Source organism: Bidens hawaiensis, unplaced genomic scaffold, assembly GCF_021521415.1.
Source record: "Bidens hawaiensis isolate Kalapana, Puna unplaced genomic scaffold, B.hawaiensis_p1.1 tig00026178_1, whole genome shotgun sequence".
Classification (NCBI taxonomy): Eukaryota; Viridiplantae; Streptophyta; class Magnoliopsida; order Asterales; family Asteraceae; genus Bidens; species Bidens hawaiensis.
The window spans coordinates 30001-50096 of NW_027494205.1; the positions used below are offsets into that span (position 1 = coordinate 30001).

Consider the following 20096-nt stretch of genomic DNA (forward strand, 5'->3'; position numbering starts at 1 on the left):
AGGTTAACTTCGCCCAAAGTCAAGTTCGATTAGAAAATAAATTAAAAAATCTAATGAAAAATGTGTTAAGACAGTTAATGGAAATAAAATTTTTCCAAGCTGACCTGGCAGCTCGACCCCAGCCAGGGGCTCTGCCCCTTGGACCCTGCTAGGGGCTGCCGCCCCTAGACCCCGCTGCCAGGGGCGCTGCCCCCGGACCCCCGTTCGTTGTGGGTCATATAAAGATAGAAATACATTATAAGTAGTGATAGTTAAATTGATATGTATACTTGTTATACAGTCAGCCGTGCACAACTGAAGAAAGGGATTACGATCAACGGAGAACGTAACCGTGTTCAGGTGAGTTTCTAGCCCCATTCCTTGTTATGTTTTCGGGGCTGTGTGCATACTTGATGTGTTGTTAATGTAACACCCCGACCAAAGGCGGATTATACATCGGGGCGCCACATATTGTTTCATTACTCGTGACACTATTGGGTGTCAATATTTAATAAATACATTCATTCGCGCACGCGCAGGGTAAACAAGAGATAACATAAATCATCATAAATCAATATATTATAAATCATAATATTCGAACAGCAATAACTTGTCTTGATACATTTTAATCTAGGTCCAAAATAAAGAAAACTTCCTATGTGTCCACAAGCTCCAAAACAGCTACTGCAAACCTGAACATGTGTTAAAATAAACGTCAGACACTTGCGTGTTGGTGAGAAATCAAGTTTAATAGTCAATACATAGAATACAATAAATCTGCGCGCAACATGTGTATGTCTGGTTTTCAACAAGGGTGTAATCTGATCGGGACCAACTCTAAGATTCATAAGACTGCCAGTGCTCACAATTGAGCTCACAAACAAGACAAACTGTGCATGTGTAAACAAAAGAGAAAATCATAAACGATAGTTCTCCCGTGTTCATCTAATGGTACCATGAGAACTGCGGAATAGACCGACAAGACGGTTAATGATCCACACATACAAATAAACAGCCAAGTCTACGTTCTCAACACATGGGATACTGCGCGACTAAAGTTCATAAACAAGTTTAAGACTCTAAGTTTGTATGAACACATGAACATCCCAAAACATTAAAAATAAAAAGGGATTAGGTACGAGATTACTCACTTGATAAACGATGCGGTGTATGATAAAGCAAGAACCAACTTTAAACAAGCACAAGTTAACCTATAAATAAGATTATTGTTTTAATGATTTGTTTTAAGTCTTGATTATAAGTTAGCATAATTAATAAGTAAATTATTATATATAATATATATATTACCGAAAATCTGGGCAGAAGAGGGGAGAGAACGGAGGCAAGAGAGGAGGCGGCAGAAGGACAATCGGCAGAGAGCAAAGGAAGAGAGATAATAAGTGTTTGTGTGTGTAGTGTGAAGAAAAATAAGATTATTATTTATAGGGAAACCCTAGGAGACATGAATCCAGAAAAAGGGGAAAAGATTTCAAGACAAACAGAACAAGACAAAACAAAAGATAACAAAAGATATCAAAAGCAAGTAAAAGATATCAAGAGATATGGCAGCAGGGAAAAAGAGAAAAAGGCTGACAGGGAACAGTAAAAAGGCATGGGCGGTTCAGATAAAGGTACAGGTCAAGCATGGAAAAAGCAGATCTCAAAAGATAATGTCAGTCACTTTTTCTGCCAACCAATGGGGTTGGTGCGCATGCTGCGCCGAAAGTAACTTTTCAGACATAAAGCAGATTAGGTCAACAGCTCAAAAGATAAGACAACACAAAAGCAAACGGCTAGATTAAACAGAAGAAAACTCAAAGGGTTCAGCGCGAGAAGGCTGACACAGAAGGTCAAGAGAGCGCGAGCGCGAAGGCAGACAGAACTAACCTTAGCGCGTCGCGGGAAGAACTACCGTTCTTAGCGCGCTGCGAGAAGAATTACAATTCTTAGCGCGCTGCGAGAAGAGTTCGTCTCGCGTATCGCTGAAACAGGTGGTTTTCACGCAGGATTCCTTGTAAGGGGTCTGGCGCATGGAGCTGCGCAGACAACCTTAGGCGGGAAGGAACAAAGGACAAGCAAAGAGTTAGAAGAAAAAGAGGGAAACAAGGCGTAAGGGCGGGACGGCGACAAGAGGGAAAAGAGGGCGGAAAGAGAGAAGGAGAGGGACGGGACGGCGGAAAGAAAAAGAGAGAAAGAGGCGGGAAGGAAAATATATATTATTATTATTAAAAGTAAAATATAAGTATAAATAAATATTAAATCATAAAAGAAAGAGATCGGGTCAGAGAAACGGGTACCTGGGTCGGGTCGGATCGGGGCAGATGTTACAGTCTCCCCTACTTTAAGAAATTTCGTCCCGAAATTTATCTCGAAGTAGGTTGCGCAGAGAACAGGTGCGGGTACTTGATCTTCATTTGATCTTCCCTTTCCCATGTAAACTCGGCTCCGCGCTTGGACTCCTAACGAACTTTCACGATAGGGATACGACTGCGCTTGGTTTGCTTTACCTCGCGATCCATAATCTCAACAGGCTTCTCAACGAAATGCATAGTTTCATCAACTTGAACTTCATCAAGTGGAATGTGAAGGTTCTCGTCAGCTAAACACTTCTTGAGATTGGATACATGGAACGTTGGATGCACATTACTGAGTGCGGGCGGCAGGTCAAGTCTGTAGGCAACTTTTCCCACACGCGCGAGAATCTTAAATGGTCCAACATATCGGGGAGCAAGCTTACCTTTCTTCCCAAAGCGGACAACACCCTTCCAGGGCGACACTTTGAGGAGAACAAGATCACCAACTTGAAATTCGAGAGGCTTCCGCCTACGATCTGCGTAACTCTTCTGTCGGCTTCTGGCAGTCAGCAGATGATCACGGATCTTGGCGATTTTATCGGTCGTCTCTTGAACAAGTTCGGGTCCTGTGATTTGAGCTTCACCCACTTCGCTCCAACAAATCGGGGAGCGGCACTTACGACCGTAAAGTGCTTCAAATGGGGCCATACCAATACTGGAATGATAGCTGTTATTATAAGAGAACTCGATCAAAGGCAGGTGCGAATCCCAATTACCTCCAAAATCAAGAACACTAGATCGGAGCATATCCTCAAGAGTTTGAATAGTTCGCTCAGACTGACCGTCAGTCTGAGGATGATATGCCGTACTCATGTCCAAGCGAGTTCCTAGCGCAGATTGGAGAGATTTACAAAAGCGAGATATAAAACGGCCATCGCGATCGGATATGATGCTCAAAGGAGTACCATGGCGGCAGACAATTTCCTTGACATAAAGCTGCGCGAGTTGCTCAACACGGTAGTTTTCACGAATGGGCAGAAAGTGAGCAGACTTAGTCAAACGATCCACTATTACCCAAATGCTATCATGTTTGCTTGCTGTCAAAGGTAACTTGGTAATAAAGTCCATCGCTACACATTCCCATTTCCACGTAGGAATTTCTGGTTGTTCGAGCAAACCAGATGGGCGTTGGTGTTCAGCTTTCACTTTAGAACAAGTCAGACATTTAGCTACGAACACAGCAATATCCTTTTTCATACCGGGCCACCAATAAGTAATGCGCAAATCCTTGTACATCTTATCAGCGCCAGGATGAATAGAATACCGAGATTTGTGCGCTTCACTCAGGATATCAGCGCGAAGATTCTCATCAAAGGGAATCCAGATGCGATTAAGATAGCAGAGAATTCCACTCAGATTAGGGACAAAGTATGCTTCCGCGCCACACGCTAACTCGGCGCGAAGGTTACCATTACTGATGGATGCGCGCTGCGCGTCGCGAATGCGTGATTCAAGATTGCTCTGAATCGGCGCAAAGTGAAGCTGCGTGCGCGGCAAGATACAGTTAAGCTGGCAGGGTTTTCGGCTGAGCGCATCGGCTACCACATTAGCCTTACCAGGATGATACCGGATCTCACAATCGTAATCGCTGATGAGTTCGTTCCATCGGCGTTGTCTCATGTTAAGTTCCTTCTGATCAAAGATATGCTGAAGGCTTTTATGGTCAGTGTAAAGGATACACTTAGTGCCATAAAGGTAGTGTCTCCAGATCTTTAAGGCAAAAACAACTGCACCAAGTTCGAGGTCGTGAGTTGTATAATTCTTTTCATGAACCTTGAGTTGCCTTGATGCGTAAGCGATAACCTTGCCTCGTTGCATAAGAACACAACCGAGACCTTGGTTGGATGCATCGCAATACACGACAAAATCTTCATTACCCTCAGGTAGCGCAAGAACAGGAGCTTCACACAACAATTGCTTGAGCGATAGAAATGCTTCTTCTTGCTTCGAGCCCCAAATATACGGTTTACCTTTGTGCGTTAGAGCTGTTAAAGGCAAAGCGATCTTTGAGAAGTTCGAAATAAATCGCCGGTAGTAACCAGCTAAGCACAGAAAGGAACGGATCTCAGAAGGAGAGGATGGCGTAATCCAGTTCTTGATTGCTTCAATCTTGGATGGGTCGACATGAATACCCATCTTGTTGACAACATGGCCAAGAAACTGTACTTCATCCGACCAGAATTCACACTTGGAAAGCTTAGCATAGAGCTGCTCGGTTCGAAGCTTTTGCAACACCAACCGAAGATGTTGCTCATGCTCGGCCTTGGTCTTAGAATAAATCAGAACGTCATCGATAAACACAATCACGAATTTATCCAAGAAAGGCCTACACACCCGATTCATTAGATCCATGAAAACGGCGGGTGCGTTGGTTAAACCGAAGGACATGACCAAGAATTCAAAATGGCCATAACGAGTTCGAAAAGCAGTCTTCGGAACATCTTCATCGCGGATGCGCAACTGGTGATAGCCAGAGCGGAGATCGATCTTGGAAAAACAAGAGGCACCTTGGAGTTGATCAAAGAGGTCGTCAATGCGCGGTAAGGGATACCGGTTTTTAATGGTGAGTTTGTTCAACTCGCGGTAATCTATACACATGCGAAACGATCCATCTTTCTTTTTAACGAACAACACCGGAGCACCCCAGGGCGAAGAGCTAGGGCGAATGAATCCTTTAGCAGTCAACTCTTGAAGTTGGCTTGCCAATTCTTGCATCTCAGCGGGCGCAAGACGGTAAGGAGATTTAGCCACGGGGGAAGCACCAGGGATAAGATCAATACGGAACTCGACTTCACGAGCGGGAGGGATACCAGGAAGATCATCAGGAAAAACTTCAGGGAAATCACGCACAACAGGGATATCGCGAAGCTTCAACTTTCCTGCATCGGGTTTAACCACATGGGCTAAAAATGCAATACACCTTTTCCGCACGAGCCTTCGGGCTTCGGCGCAAGACATAAGTTTAAGACCGCGGGAGGGTTTTTCGCCGTAGATATGAAGATCACCATTCTCTCGAGGTATGCGAATCATCTTCTTGGCGCAAATAACTTCGGCGCGATTCTTCGAGAGCCAGTCCATACCAATGATAACATCAAAGCTTCCAAGAGGCATAGGGATGAGGTCAATCAGAAAATCGTTTTCGTTAAGGTTAAGCGTGCAATCTTTAATCACAGAGTTAATTAAAACAGTTCCACCGTTAGCCAATTCAACTGAAAAATCTTCTTTTAAATCGCTGCGCGGTCGCGCAAGCTTCTGCTCAAACGCGCGAGAAATAAAACTTCGATCGGCGCCAGTATCAAAAAGTACAGAAGCATAAAATCCGTTAAGCAAAAATGTACCATTAACTACGTCATTATTCGCTTGCGCTTGGTGCGCGGTTATATTAAAAGCTCGTCCACGCGTCACTTGGTTTGAAATCTGGTTCACCGGATTCGCCTGTGTGATTTGCACTTGTAGTCTCGGGCACGCGTTCCGGAAATGACTGGGATCACCGCAGTTAAAGCACGATCTGGGTCGTGGGTTTTGGTAGGTTGGTTGTGGGTTCTGCGGGTAGACTGGTGGTGTTGGCACAATTGGATTGGCGGGAAGGACTCTACAGTTTTCTGCAAGGTGACCAGCGCGGCCACATCGGGTACAAAGTCGACATGGGACTTGAGGTGGGTGGTGGAGTCTACAGGTTGGGCAGAAGGGTTGATTTCCTGTGTAAGGTTTCCTAGTTGGCGGGGCAGGGAGTGCTGGATTGGTTAAGGCATAGTTGTGGACTACAGGAGGTGTTGGGTAGGCTGACAGAGGGTTAGGCGCATAAACTGGAGGTTGGTAGATGGGTTGCTGGACAATGGGCGGGTTGGTAAGCGCGTAGGCTTGTCTGCGCCTACGTTTCGGGTTGTTATGGTGTGAGGGTTCAGGTTTGGTTTCTGCGGGTTCAGGGGCAGTCTTGGTGGGTTTGGTCTTCTCAGATCCCCGCAGGAACAGGGTTCCTGCTCTGACATGGTTGTCGCTGAGCACAGCGGCCAACTCGATGGCGTCAGAGAGGGTAACTGGGTTTCTGGCCCATACAGAATCTTGAATTTCCATGGGGAGACCCCCAAGGAATTTCTCTATGGCTCGGCGTGAAGGGGTAACAAGGTGAGGGACAAGCAAACTTAGTTCATGGAAGCGCGTCGCGTACTCGCGCGCTTCACCGCTGTATTGCTTCAAGTTCCAGAATTCTTCCTCCAAGCGCTTAACTTCGTTGGGAGGGCAGAATTCCCGCGTCAGAATTTCCTTAAATTCCTCCCAGAGCATGCTGGAAGCAGCTTCTGCGCCACGCGCATGAGCTACTCCATTCCACCGTGTAAGCGCTCTAGATTCCAGGACACTGGAAGCATATAGGGTTCGTCTGTCTGAGGGGCATTGGGTGTGGAGGAAAGTGTTTTCTATTTTCTCAAGCCACTGGAGCATCACGGTGGCTCCTTCAAGACCTGTGAACTTTGGAGGGTTACCCGCGTTGAAGGATTTAATGTTATAACTGGAGGTATTATTTTGGCTCAAGGCTTGGGCTATTGCGGTGGCCATTTCCTGGGAACGTTGCTGCGAGCGTCTGCGCGCGGCTTCTTTCTTCTTGAGATGGCGACGAGATAGCGGAGGCATTCTATAAAAGTTTTAATTTTAGTTAATATCTTGGTTTTAGCACAAAGTATAACCTCGAAAAGCTTGGTTTCGCGGAGTCAGTTACTGTCAAAAGTTAAAGTAAAATAAATGACCCAAAATGCAGACTTAATAAAGGTAACAAACTCGAATCAAGAATCGACAATTCATGTATCACCATGACTTTCCGAATTCCCAATTTAAAATATACGAGCAAACGAGTATTGGAGATTGACGATTCATGTATCACCATGACTTTTCAATCTTCAATATAAAATACACAAGAAAATGAGTATTGGAGGTTGACAATTCATGTATCACCATGACTTTTCAAGTCTCCAACCTCAGAACATAATCGTAAATGAAAATTGAAAATCAACTATTCATGTATCACCATGACTTTTCGGATTTTCAAACCCAACAAACGAATATGTAAGAAAAATCAATAAAAATCGAAATTCAACAAAAATCGAAATATCGCGAAATAAAACATAAAATCATATACTGCGCAAGCGCGAGCATATTCATAAATAACGAGTAATTAACAATAAGCGCGCAAACATGAGATTTCTCTCATGCGCGAGAAGGGACTCTTAGGTATTCTAGGCCGTTACGTCTAACCACCTATCCTAAAGTCAACGAGCTCTGATACCAATCTGTAACACCCCGACCAAAGGCGGATTATACATCGGGGCGCCACATATTGTTTCATTACTCGTGACACTATTGGGTGTCAATATTTAATAAATACATTCATTCGCGCACGCGCAGGGTAAACAAGAGATAACATAAATCATCATAAATCAATATATTATAAATCATAATATTCGAACAGCAATAACTTGTCTTGATACATTTTAATCTAGGTCCAAAATAAAGAAAACTTCCTATGTGTCCACAAGCTCCAAAACAGCTACTGCAAACCTGAACATGTGTTAAAATAAACGTCAGACACTTGCGTGTTGGTGAGAAATCAAGTTTAATAGTCAATACATAGAATACAATAAATCTGCGCGCAACATGTGTATGTCTGGTTTTCAACAAGGGTGTAATCTGATCGGGACCAACTCTAAGATTCATAAGACTGCCAGTGCTCACAATTGAGCTCACAAACAAGACAAACTGTGCATGTGTAAACAAAAGAGAAAATCATAAACGATAGTTCTCCCGTGTTCATCTAATGGTACCATGAGAACTGCGGAATAGACCGACAAGACGGTTAATGATCCACACATACAAATAAACAGCCAAGTCTACGTCCTCAACACATGGGATACTGCGCGACTAAAGTTCATAAACAAGTTTAAGACTCTAAGTTTGTATGAACACATGAACATCCCAAAACATTAAAAATAAAAAGGGATTAGGTACGAGATTACTCACTTGATAAACGATGCGGTGTAAGATAAAGCAAGAACCAACTTTAAACAAGCACAAGTTAACCTATAAATAAGATTATTGTTTTAATGATTTGTTTTAAGTCTTGATTATAAGTTAGCATAATTAATAAGTAAATTATTATATATAATATATATATTACCGAAAATCTGGGCAGAAGAGGGGAGAGAACGGAGGCAAGAGAGGAGGCGGCAGAAGGACAATCGGCAGAGAGCAAAGGAAGAGAGATAATAAGTGTTTGTGTGTGTAGTGTGAAGAAAAATAAGATTATTATTTATAGGGAAACCCTAGGAGACATGAATCCAGAAAAAGGGGAAAAGATTCCAAGACAAACAGAACAAGACAAAACAAAAGATAACAAAAGATATCAAAAGCAAGTAAAAGATATCAAGAGATATGGCAGCAGGGAAAAAGAGAAAAAGGCTGACAGGGAACAGTAAAAAGGCATGGGCGGTTCAGATAAAGGTACAGGTCAAGCATGGAAAAAGCAGATCTCAAAAGATAATGTCAGTCACTTTTTCTGCCAACCAATGGGGTTGGTGCGCATGCTGCGCCGAAAGTAACTTTTCAGACATAAAGCAGATTAGGTCAACAGCTCAAAAGATAAGACAACACAAAAGCAAACGGCTAGATTAAACAGAAGAAAACTCAAAGGGTTCAGCGCGAGAAGGCTGACACAGAAGGTCAAGAGAGCGCGAGCGCGAAGGCAGACAGAACTAACCTTAGCGCGTCGCGGGAAGAACTACCGTTCTTAGCGCGCTGCGAGAAGAATTACAATTCTTAGCGCGCTGCGAGAAGAGTTCGTCTCGCGTATCGCTGAAACAGGTGGTTTTCACGCAGGATTCCTTGTAAGGGGTCTGGCGCGTGGAGCTGCGCAGACAACCTTAGGCGGGAAGGAACAAAGGACAAGCAAAGAGTTAGAAGAAAAAGAGGGAAACAAGGCGTAAGGGCGGGACGGCGACAAGAGGGAAAAGAGGGCGGAAAGAGAGAAGGAGAGGGACGGGACGGCGGAAAGAAAAAGAGAGAAAGAGGCGGGAAGGAAAATATATATTATTATTATTAAAAGTAAAATATAAGTATAAATAAATATTAAATCATAAAAGAAAGAGATCGGGTCAGAGAAACGGGTACCTGGGTCGGGTCGGATCGGTGCAGATGTTACAGTTAATACATTTATCCTAAGTGATAAGTGTATGCCCTATATGATATATGTTTTATGTAAGAATGATTGCTTGATGGTACGTGAACGATCTTCGGATATTGCACGTACTGTCAGGTTGTAATGTTAAGTATAAGGTAAATATGATATGTATGCTTATGCGTATGAACGTGTTAGAGATAATAAAAGAAGGGAATAATGATGTATGGTTGTATGGTTACGAAAAGGGTACCGAGCCCTAATAATACTCGAGGTATGATGTATGGTTGTATGGTTACGAAAAGGGTACCGAGCCCTAATAATACTCGAGGTATGATGTATGGTTGTATGGTTACGAAAAGGGTACCGAGCCCTAAAATTACTCGGGGATAATGTATGGTAACGAAGAGGGAATCGAACCCTACTAATATTCGAAAACTAGGGACCAGCCCCTTATAATATCTGTGATGTTAGGGACCAGACCCTTATAATATCTGTGATGTTAGGGAATCGAACCCTTCTAATATTCGAAACTAGGGACCAGACCCTTATAATATCTGTGATGGTAGGGACCAGACCCTTATAATATATGTGATGTTAGGGAATCGAACCCTTCTAATATTCGAAAACTAGGGACCAGACCCTTATAATATCTGTGAGGTTATAGGGCGAAAGGCTCTTTAAAACGTATGATTATGTATGTAAAGAAAGTATGAAGGTAAAAATGAAAGTAAAAGCACTTAAGTGTGTATGAAAGAAAGTTAGGAGGTTAAGTATGAAATGTAAAGAATGTATTGTATGATTATGTGATTAACTAGAACTCACTCAGCGTAGCTGACTTTTAGTATGCACGCAGGTGAGTAGGATGAGACAGCTGGCTTGAGCGGGGACACATGGCAGAAGAATAAGAGCCTGGCATCTGAAGACTTACGATGTTTTAATGTGAAAGACAAAGGACGTTTTGAGACAAGTTATGAAATATTGTAATGTTTTATGAAAGTTTTATATTCCGCGTAAATGTTTTAATTAACTCTGATATTTAGAACTGTGTTTATGAGTAAATCCAACACGAAAGTAGGGTTACCGGTAACGGGGCCTTACACTAATAAAGGTTACAGATTCGGTCAAGAAGAAGAAACTTATAATATCGTAGCCGCTCATGGTTATTTTGGCCGATTGATCTTCCAATATGCTAGTTTCAACAACTCTCGTTCTTTACATTTCTTCCTAGCTGCTTGGCCTGTAGTAGGTATCTGGTTCACTGCTTTAGGTATCAGTACTATGGCTTTCAACCTAAATGGTTTCAATTTCAACCAATCGGTAGTTGATAGTCAAGGCCGTGTAATTAACACTTGGGCTGATATCATTAACCGTGCTAACCTTGGTATGGAAGTTATGCATAAACGTAATGCTCATAATTTCCCTCTAGACTTAGCTGCTATTGAAGCTCCATCTACAAATGGATAAGACTTTGGTCTGATTGTATAGGATTTTTTGAACTAAAAAAGGAGCAATAGTTTCCCTCTTGATAAAACAAGAAGGCGTTAATGCTCCTTTTTTTTATTTAGTACTATTTGCCTTACATAGTTTATTTCTCTTTGTTGACTTTTGTCAACTTGACACCTTTTGCAAAACCCCACAGAATACGTAAACGGAAACAAATACCTTGTTCTTCTTTCCGATCTACTACGGCAACCCTTCGCAGATATGATTTCCAAGCACGAAACCGGAGCAAGATATCACTACGGTAGCTGGTCCGACTGACCCGCTGCCGATTAGTAAACTCGTTGTTGGTTCTTCTCGATCGCTTGTGTTTAATCTCTTGCGGATTGCCAAACAGCCCCGAAATTCCGATGATCACGACTTTGATCGGTTGATCAATAAACACCGGAAAGTTATTCTGGTCACCAAATCTCAGCCCCTCGCCAACCCTTGTCTGAAAAGTCGACCCTCGGCTCGGTTATTTGATCACAACTTGATCGAACCCTCCTTACCGATCACCTCCCTGGATCAGGAAATAGCGTTTTAATCTTTCGGTCACGAATAGCTCTCGTAAAACACGAATCCAACTGTGCCAAAACTGATCCACGCAGAACCCTCTTGGTTTCGCCGATTACCGCCGTAGGGACCTGACTAACCTTCCGCCGCTGGTTGTAAACTTGCAACTGCCGGAGCTTAACTTGCCGTTGATCTTGTGAGAAAATAATTACTTGATAAACACCAAGAGCGCAACCGCTCTGATACCAATTAAAGTCCCGTATCGATAATAAAACACGAACTAAACAAATAACTCTTGTTTATTAATCAGAAAATATAACTCAAAAAACTTATTACAACTCTATCAAACACTAACTCGGTTTGACTCTTGATGAACCCTAGCTTGGTTGCATCTAGATGAACCCTAACTCGGTTACATCTCGTGTGTGCCTCTTGATGAACCCTAACTCGGTTGCATCTCACATCACACAATCTATAATGTCTAACCATAACTTGGTTTATATAGGACTAATTTAACTTGCTATCAAATACATTACATATTATAATTACAATACAATTAGGAAACATAATCAACTATGACCGACTTGTCATTATTGGCCCCTCAAGTTCACCGACTTGTGACTTAGAGTCTGAAATTACTTCCAACAATCAAACTGGTTATGATAAATTAAAGTTTAATGTAATAATATATGTAATTCTTTGAGAAAAATTAGTAATATAATATAATTGACATAACTTTTAATATTCAAAATATTAATACCAGTGAACACATCACTAATGCACTAAAAACGAGTCCATTCAAGTATACAACCTTAAACCTTTTAACTTACATATACACATTGCATGTAGTCAAGTGAATTCCGACACACGGGACAAGTACGATGAACCTTCAACCATGTGTCAACACAACTTACATGAAACAAGTGCCCACATTCCGGCAACAACCTTAGCATATCCGTTGCTTTATAATCCGCTAAGCAAATAACACAACCGGAGCCATAATAACTGCTAGGGTGGTCCGTTTCGTTGTAAACAAACGTAGGCAAAGTTTCCATGACATCATCTTGATGACTTTCAGGGAGGCTTAAGAAATGATAGTCGGATGTGGGCAGTGGTGGTGGTGGTGGTGATGAAGAGTGCAAGTTGCGTTTACATATGTAAGAAATACAACAGAGAACAAAGATGAAGAAGAGCAAGAAGAAGTACAATCCGAGAACGTAGGCGGTGCCGCCTCGGGTGTTTCCGGTGTCCATTGGACTATTGGAGTATTGATGGAACTATCATATGATATTGTGTGTGTATTATGTATACTAGGGAAATTGTGAACTTAGGTTGCTTATTATTAGTTGAGTTGAAATTTAATGGTGAATGGTAGCATCCAAGAAAATTATAAGCATATTTGGTTTGACTATAATGTTTGATAATGTATAAAATCTTATCTGATTTTAATATGATCTTAGTTAATCAAATGTACTCTTAGAAATATATTATGTATAACGTTATTAAAAAAATAATAATTATAAGGACTGATGAAACGAGGAAAAGTCCTAGATTGTTGAAATATGTGATTAGCAAGTAATGCAAAACCATAATTTAGATAGTAATAGTAAAGTAGGTAAACACACGGAGTATGTGATTATTAGATGTCTTGTTTGATTATAAAATTAAGTTTAAAGGTTTTCATTTGATTGTGAACTTGTTTTAAAGGTAAACAATGTTTCAATATAATTAAGAAATGAAAACAGAAACACAAGAAACTCAAGGTATATAGCGAGAAATCATTTTCAGTTTCAAGATTTAGCAACTAAAAGTTTCAATTGAATGTTGATGCATAGCATATAAATAATGGAAAATGACCGAAATTGACTCATTTGACCAAATTAATTCATTGTCAGTCCCCCACAATAAATATACTTAAAATAGTCTTTTTTAAACCGTAGGATCCATCATAATCAAATTGACACTCGACAGATCTTTCTGACACCTTTCCGTTTTTGAACCAACCACATCTTGACACGTATACACTGAAACGGGCGGGCCCGACCGTTTATTAAACAGTCGGCCAACGGATCTATTCCGTCGGGCCTTCATATCTACTTCGTCGACCAACATATCTATTATGGCGGTCTTCACATCTATTTCGTCAGGTCTTCATATCTATTTATTCGGGGCATTATTATCTTCATATTTAATTTAAATTTATTAAATATATATTACATATAATAAAACACAACTTTGGTGACGCAAGTACCCGATTTGGCCACTCGGTGGCACCTTAGTGAATTTTTTTTTAAAAAAATTGGTCTATTTTTTCTTTTTTTTATGTTCCTCTACATCAACCAAATGCCAATTTTGTTTTTTTTTTAATTTCCGATACTGTAACGAACACGACGAAAAACGACCTGATTCACAATGACTCGCATTTTTTTAAGTTCTGATACCGTAACAAACGTAAAGAAACTGACCGAAGGTCGAATTAGTTTTTGTTTTGTAGAACTTTGTTCTGGTATCTTAACAAACATGACGAAGACCGATCAAGTTTGCGTAGACTCAACACTCAGGAATGATAACGCTCAGGTTTTACTAATGCCCGAGTTTTACCGAATGACGCCACCTCATTGGTCTACCTCAAATTTTTTTGTTGTTTGAGTTCTGATACCATAACGCACGTAACCGAAACCAACCTAATTCAAATCGACTTACCGCCTCAACTTCTAGGATCGATAATGTTTGAGTTTTACCACTGCACGGGTTTTACGTTGCGCCGAGTGAAAACACTAGTTATTTAATATATATAAATTACAGGTTTGGTGTCGCGAAGTTGCCATTGGGCCGCTTGGCAGCACCTTACTTATCCATACAATTTTGTTTTTGTTCGTTTTGATATCGTAACGTACATAACGGAAGCTTACCGAATGATAATTTAGTTTTTCATTTGTTTGTTTTAATTCAGATATCATAACGAACATGACGCAAACCGACCCAATTCACATAGACTCAACGTCTCAACGTCCGGGACCGACAATGCTCGGTTTTACCAACTGACACCACTCCACTAGTCCTCTCAATTTTTATATTTTCCCCCTTTTTTTACCTCTGGCACCGTAACGAACGTAGCTGAAACCGACCAAGTTCGTGTCTAGTTACCGCATCAATGTCTGGGACTGACAACGTTTGGATTTTACCACTTCCCGAGTTTACTAACCAAACAAACTTTGCTTAAAATAATTTTTTTTATATGTTAATTTGACGAATATATATTTTTTGGAAGCTAAGGTTTTACCAATGGTGTCTATACCGTAAAGAACATAAATGATACTAATTGAATTCGCGTTAACTCACCAACGTAACGCTCGGGTTTTGCCAACACTCAGGTTTCAATGTTGAGGCTTTACCAATTGCCCCGGCGCAACACGCTGAATGAAAATCTAGTTAAAAATATTAAAAAAAAAACAAAGAATCCAAATAATCGAAACATTATTTAATGTTTAGTGAAAATTTTAAGGGCTAAGGGTGATAACTCATAAATTTGGTGGATCGTAAAATTAAAAAAAAAAAGAACATATTTGGGTGGTTTGTGATGATACACGACACCTCAACATGGGTAATATTCATGCATATTGACATATTGTTGACAATATTCGTTTTCCACCATTGTCGTGTAGCATCTTGACCGTTTTTAAAAAAACCGACCGTTTAGTTTGGTGTTAACCGTTTATTAAACAGTCGGTTTAATGGTTTAAAAACCTTTATACGGTCGGTACGACGGTTTAATAAACGGTCAGCCAACGGATCTATTCCGTTGGTCCTTCATATCTACTCCGTCAACCAACAACATATCTAATCTGGTGCCTTCACATCTATTCAGTCGGGTGTCAGTTATATTATGGTGGATCCTACCGTTCTAAGTTTTTTTTATTAGTTGGGGAGGCTAGTTATGGAATTGGTTTGGTCAAATGGATCATTTCAATCGTTTTCCCTCTAAATAACTACATTAATATGAAAGTAGCTTCTAAACAGTCGATCACACCAGGGTCTAGGACATCTCCTAAGTCCTAACTACGTTAACTAATGTGAGATGGCACCATTGTGAAATCAACAAGTATCCACCACGACTCATAGCAAACCGCACAAACGGATACATTAATTAGGGTGAGATGACCCCCACTGAGAACTCAAAATTCAAGTTAAATGTTCAATTAAAAAAATTTATAAACAAAATTTTATATATTTGGAGTGTTTAAACAAACAAATGGAAATCAGATTTACGGTATAATTAAGCAAATTTGTTAACATGGTGTGCCGAATAGATGCTAGAACGATGGACATAAGCATCTTCAACAATTTGATAATGAACAATCCGTGAAGAGGAATGAATGGCATCACGATTCACTCAACTCGTTAGCCTTTAACCACACAATCAATAAGATATTCGGTCGTTTCTGTATATGATTAATGAAGTAGTTTCTTTCCACATAAGATTTTTTTTTCTCTACATAGCCTCTAGGCCGAAGCCACAACTGTAGTTGTTTCTGCCTTTTAATGATCCACTTTTTAGTGTGTGTTTTTTGTCTCTGCATAGTCTCTAGGCCGAAGCCATAACTAGGGTTGCTTCAGTCTTTTAAGATCCTAACCACTTTTTTATAAAGTGGCGACTTAAATATTCTTCATCTCCCCTATGGATTTTCCAATGCTAGAACGACGCTCAAAAGACTTGTTTGGAGTCCACCACAGTTTAGAGGCTCCATTTAAAGTTGTTTGAAACACACAACGATTCAAAGGCTTTGTGGTAGACTCAAAGGTTTTCTTTTAATGAACCAAAGACACTTTGATTCTGACTGATCTAGAGATAAACTTTCAATAAAATCATTAAGACGCTACCAGAAAGCCCTTAAAACAAAACGAGTTGACTAAACACTACTCCGATATATATACCTTACCGATAAAACCGTCTAATATAGCAGAAAAACCCAACTCGATCTAGCAACCCATTAGTATTCTACTAAATCATTGCCAATAATTTTTGTTAAAACCAGCTCAACCAAACCGTCCAAACCATGGCAAAATCAAGTTTGACAGCATTAATACTAATAATGAAATGCCCTCACAAAAGTTGTTGAAGCACAAGAATATGCTGGAACCAAGCTAACAAAAACTTACCCTTTCATTGACATCACAACACAACACAAACAAGTAATAGTATTTCAAATCGTTCATACACGTTGCAGTTTTATACTTAAGTTAAAAAAGAAGAAAACCACAGCTGATATCAGATGAGACCAAATTGATGATTCAATTACTGTTGTGCACATTGTACCCTCTGTGCACCACCATGCATGTCTTCATCCTCATCATAAGCTTCTTGAGCCGCTTGCTGTTGCTTCCTTCTCATCTCTTCTTCAATGTTGACATCATGCAGAGTTGTTTCCTCACATTCATCCAGTTCCATGTCTGTCATTTGCATTGATGGCTTTGGTGGCAGCACCGCCTCCAACGCCTTGCACTTGTCTGGTGACAATGAATCAGGGAATTCCACGGTGAAGTGGATGTACAGCTTCCCCCTCATAAACGGCCTCTGGTACATTGGCATTCCTTCATCATTTATTGCCTTGAATTGATCTACATACAAATCGATTAATAACCAATCAAAACACCATCTTTAAAATACATATTAAGCATTAATCATTAGTTTGCAGAGGTATTTACCAGGCTTCACAACTTCTCCAGGTTGAGATTTGATGAGAAGCTGTCTGTTATCCAAATGAGTCAAGACAAACTGGAACCCGCAGAGAGCCTCTGTCAAGCTCAATGTGTGCTCAACAAATAAGTCATCACCCTTTCGCTTAAACTTCGGGTGCTCCTTTTGTTGCAGCACAAACACAATATCACCAGTGACCGTATCAGGCTGTATAACAAAAACCAAGTCAAACACCAATCCTACTTCATAAACAAACTCAAAAAACAAAATAATATAATAAGATAAAGCTTACAGCTTCATCAGCCTCTCCGGGAAACGTAATCTTCTGTCCATTTTGCATACCCTTCTCCACATGTACTTCCAGAACCTTCTTTTCCTGAACCACTTTTTCACCCTTGCACTGTGTACAACGATCCTTATCATTTATGGTTTCTCCAGTACCCTTGCACTCGTTACAAGGATGTTGCATCTGCTGGATCATAGACGGGCCAAGATGTCTGATGGAAACTTTCATTCCGGACCCTTGGCAGCCAGCACATTTCATTGAAGCACCTGATTTTGAACCCTTGCTGCAAAAATACAAACTAGGGTTAGAAAACTAAAACAGACATACATGAAGAGTACGAGATGAATTCAAAACATACCCTTTACACTTTGAGCAGATAACATTACGTGAAAGCGACAGTTTTTTGGAAGTTCCGTTATAGAGATCCTCAAGAGAAACTTTGAGAGGATGAACAACGTCTTCTCCCCTTCGTTGCCTTCGTCCCCTACTGCTACCACCACCACCACCTATTTACAAAAAAATTATCAAGTGAATCATAGCAGTAAAAAAACTACATTTTGAACAAAAAAGTAGATTAAGAATGCTTACCACCAAAGAAAGATTGAAAGATGTCAAAGGGGTCATGACCACCACCTCCACCTCCCATTCCTTCCTTCAAGGCATCCTCACCATACTCATCATATATCTCACGCTTCTCGGGATCACTCAGTACCTCATATGCTTGAGCAAGCTCTTTAAACTAAAAAATACAACATTACACACATATAACTACAACTATACAACCATTTACATGTCTTAGCAGGTTAGTAACGATGCGCTTAACGCATGTATCAAACATGAACACAACTCGTATAACTACTTAATATGTCACGACTCACAACTGTAAAACAGTTTTATGTTTCATGTACTAATAAGAAAAAATTATGAAGTCTAGCCAACTAATTTCAATTTTATAAAAAATAAAAAATTCACAAGCCGCATTTTTTTAACTAACAGGTCTTATCGTGTCTTAAACATGTACCCAATTCAATAGAACAATCGATACAAATACAAAAAGAAAACCTATAAACGCACAAATGACAACTTACTTCATATCAATTCTACCAAGTAATTATAAAAGTCTGTCATTTTAAGTGAAATTTTTTGCCAGTTTCACAGCTCAATACTGCTAATAACTATACTAACATCACCGACAACTATTGCAGAGCCTTAAAAGATAAAACTTTAAGCTCTCTTATAACTTATTATTGCAACCCTTTAACCCAAGTAGCATGCTATCAAAATTAAATTACACCACAATCTAAATTAATTAAATCCAAATCAACTAATCACTAGTATTATCAGATTCAAAATTCAACAATTACATAAACAAACTAATTAAAAAGATAAGGTTAGACGTAAGCAATTACCTTCTCAGGATCTCCACCTTTGTCGGGATGATTCTTAATAGCGGCTTTCCGATAAGCCTTCTTGAGATCATCCTGTGAAGCATCTTTTGGGACCCCAAGGATCTCGTAATACTTGGTGTTATCACTCTTCTTTGGTGCTCTTCCAAACATCTTGTCTACCTTCTTCTTCGATTCTCAGCACAAACTAGAACAATCACACGTAATCAGATCGAACCCACAAACTGATTAATAATATAATTGTGTGTGTGTGTAGAAGAATATATGTATATACCTGAGAAGAAGTAGATCGGAAAAGGAAGACTTGACTGGTATGTGTGTGTGTGAGTTCGGCGAATGAGAGAGAGAGAGAGAGGGTTTGTGGGTTGTGGGTGGCTGGTGTGGTATAGTAGATTTGGACGGTCCAGATTGATTCAATCCGATATTTTAGAAGCCTCTAGAACCCACCCTCAACCTCTTCACAACTTCACATCTCCAATTCTTTTATTATTATTATTATTATTATTATTATTTATTGGTAAAGTACAAAGTCAATATAATACCACCGGGCTTATTTGGAAATCATTCGGAAAATGCTCGCTTGATTGTAAACAATTTGCTCGCTTTGGTTTGTAAACAAGCCAGACACCAAGCAAAGGTCTGCTTGGTTCGGTCCGGTCGTAAACAAGCCAAGTAACGAGCAAGCCTTAGCTCGGTTCGGCTCGACTCGTGTACAACCCTAATAAGACTCGTATAGGTCTGTATGACCTGTATAGACAATGTGTGCCTTATAAATGTACGGAGAAATCAAAGTCTAAAGTTTTTGCAGTCTATACGGATCGTATAAGCCGATACGAGTCGTACGGGACATGATGTCTCGTATGGTTGCCATATATGCCTCGTTTAGGCTATATACGTTTAGTATAGTTCCTCATGGATGAGTTGTAAGTCTTGTATAGCTCTTTGTGGATGAATGTGAGGTAGCAAAAACAGGAACTTAACATGCCGACACAGACTGACACAATTCATGTCCTATACGACTCACATAGGCATATACACTGGTGTTTGGATAACCAAGGTAGTGTTTGTAGAACGCAAGTCATTTCGAAAATACAACCAGTGATGAAATTCTCTCTCTCGTGCCAATTTACGAGTCACACCGGACCAAGTCAAGAATCTGCTAACTTTATGACACATTTTAAGTCTGTATAAAAGCTCTTATGTTACAAATTAC

General features: G+C 40.3%; 1 protein-coding gene across 1 annotated transcript; it reads right to left on the reverse strand.

Moving 5' to 3' along the window:
• Nucleotides 1-16674: 16674 nt before the first annotated feature.
• LOC143572947 (dnaJ protein homolog) lies at nt 16675-19297 on the reverse strand. The gene is made up of 7 exons (XM_077057961.1): nt 19158-19297; nt 18887-19070; nt 18066-18216; nt 17836-17983; nt 17484-17760; nt 17200-17398; nt 16675-17112 (listed from the first exon to the last, which is right to left on the reverse strand). The coding sequence occupies exons 2-7, from the start codon at nt 19034-19036 to the stop codon at nt 16790-16792; spliced, it is 1248 nt and encodes a 415-aa protein (XP_076914076.1). The 5' UTR covers nt 19037-19070; nt 19158-19297; the 3' UTR covers nt 16675-16789.
• Nucleotides 19298-20096: the final 799 nt, after the last annotated feature.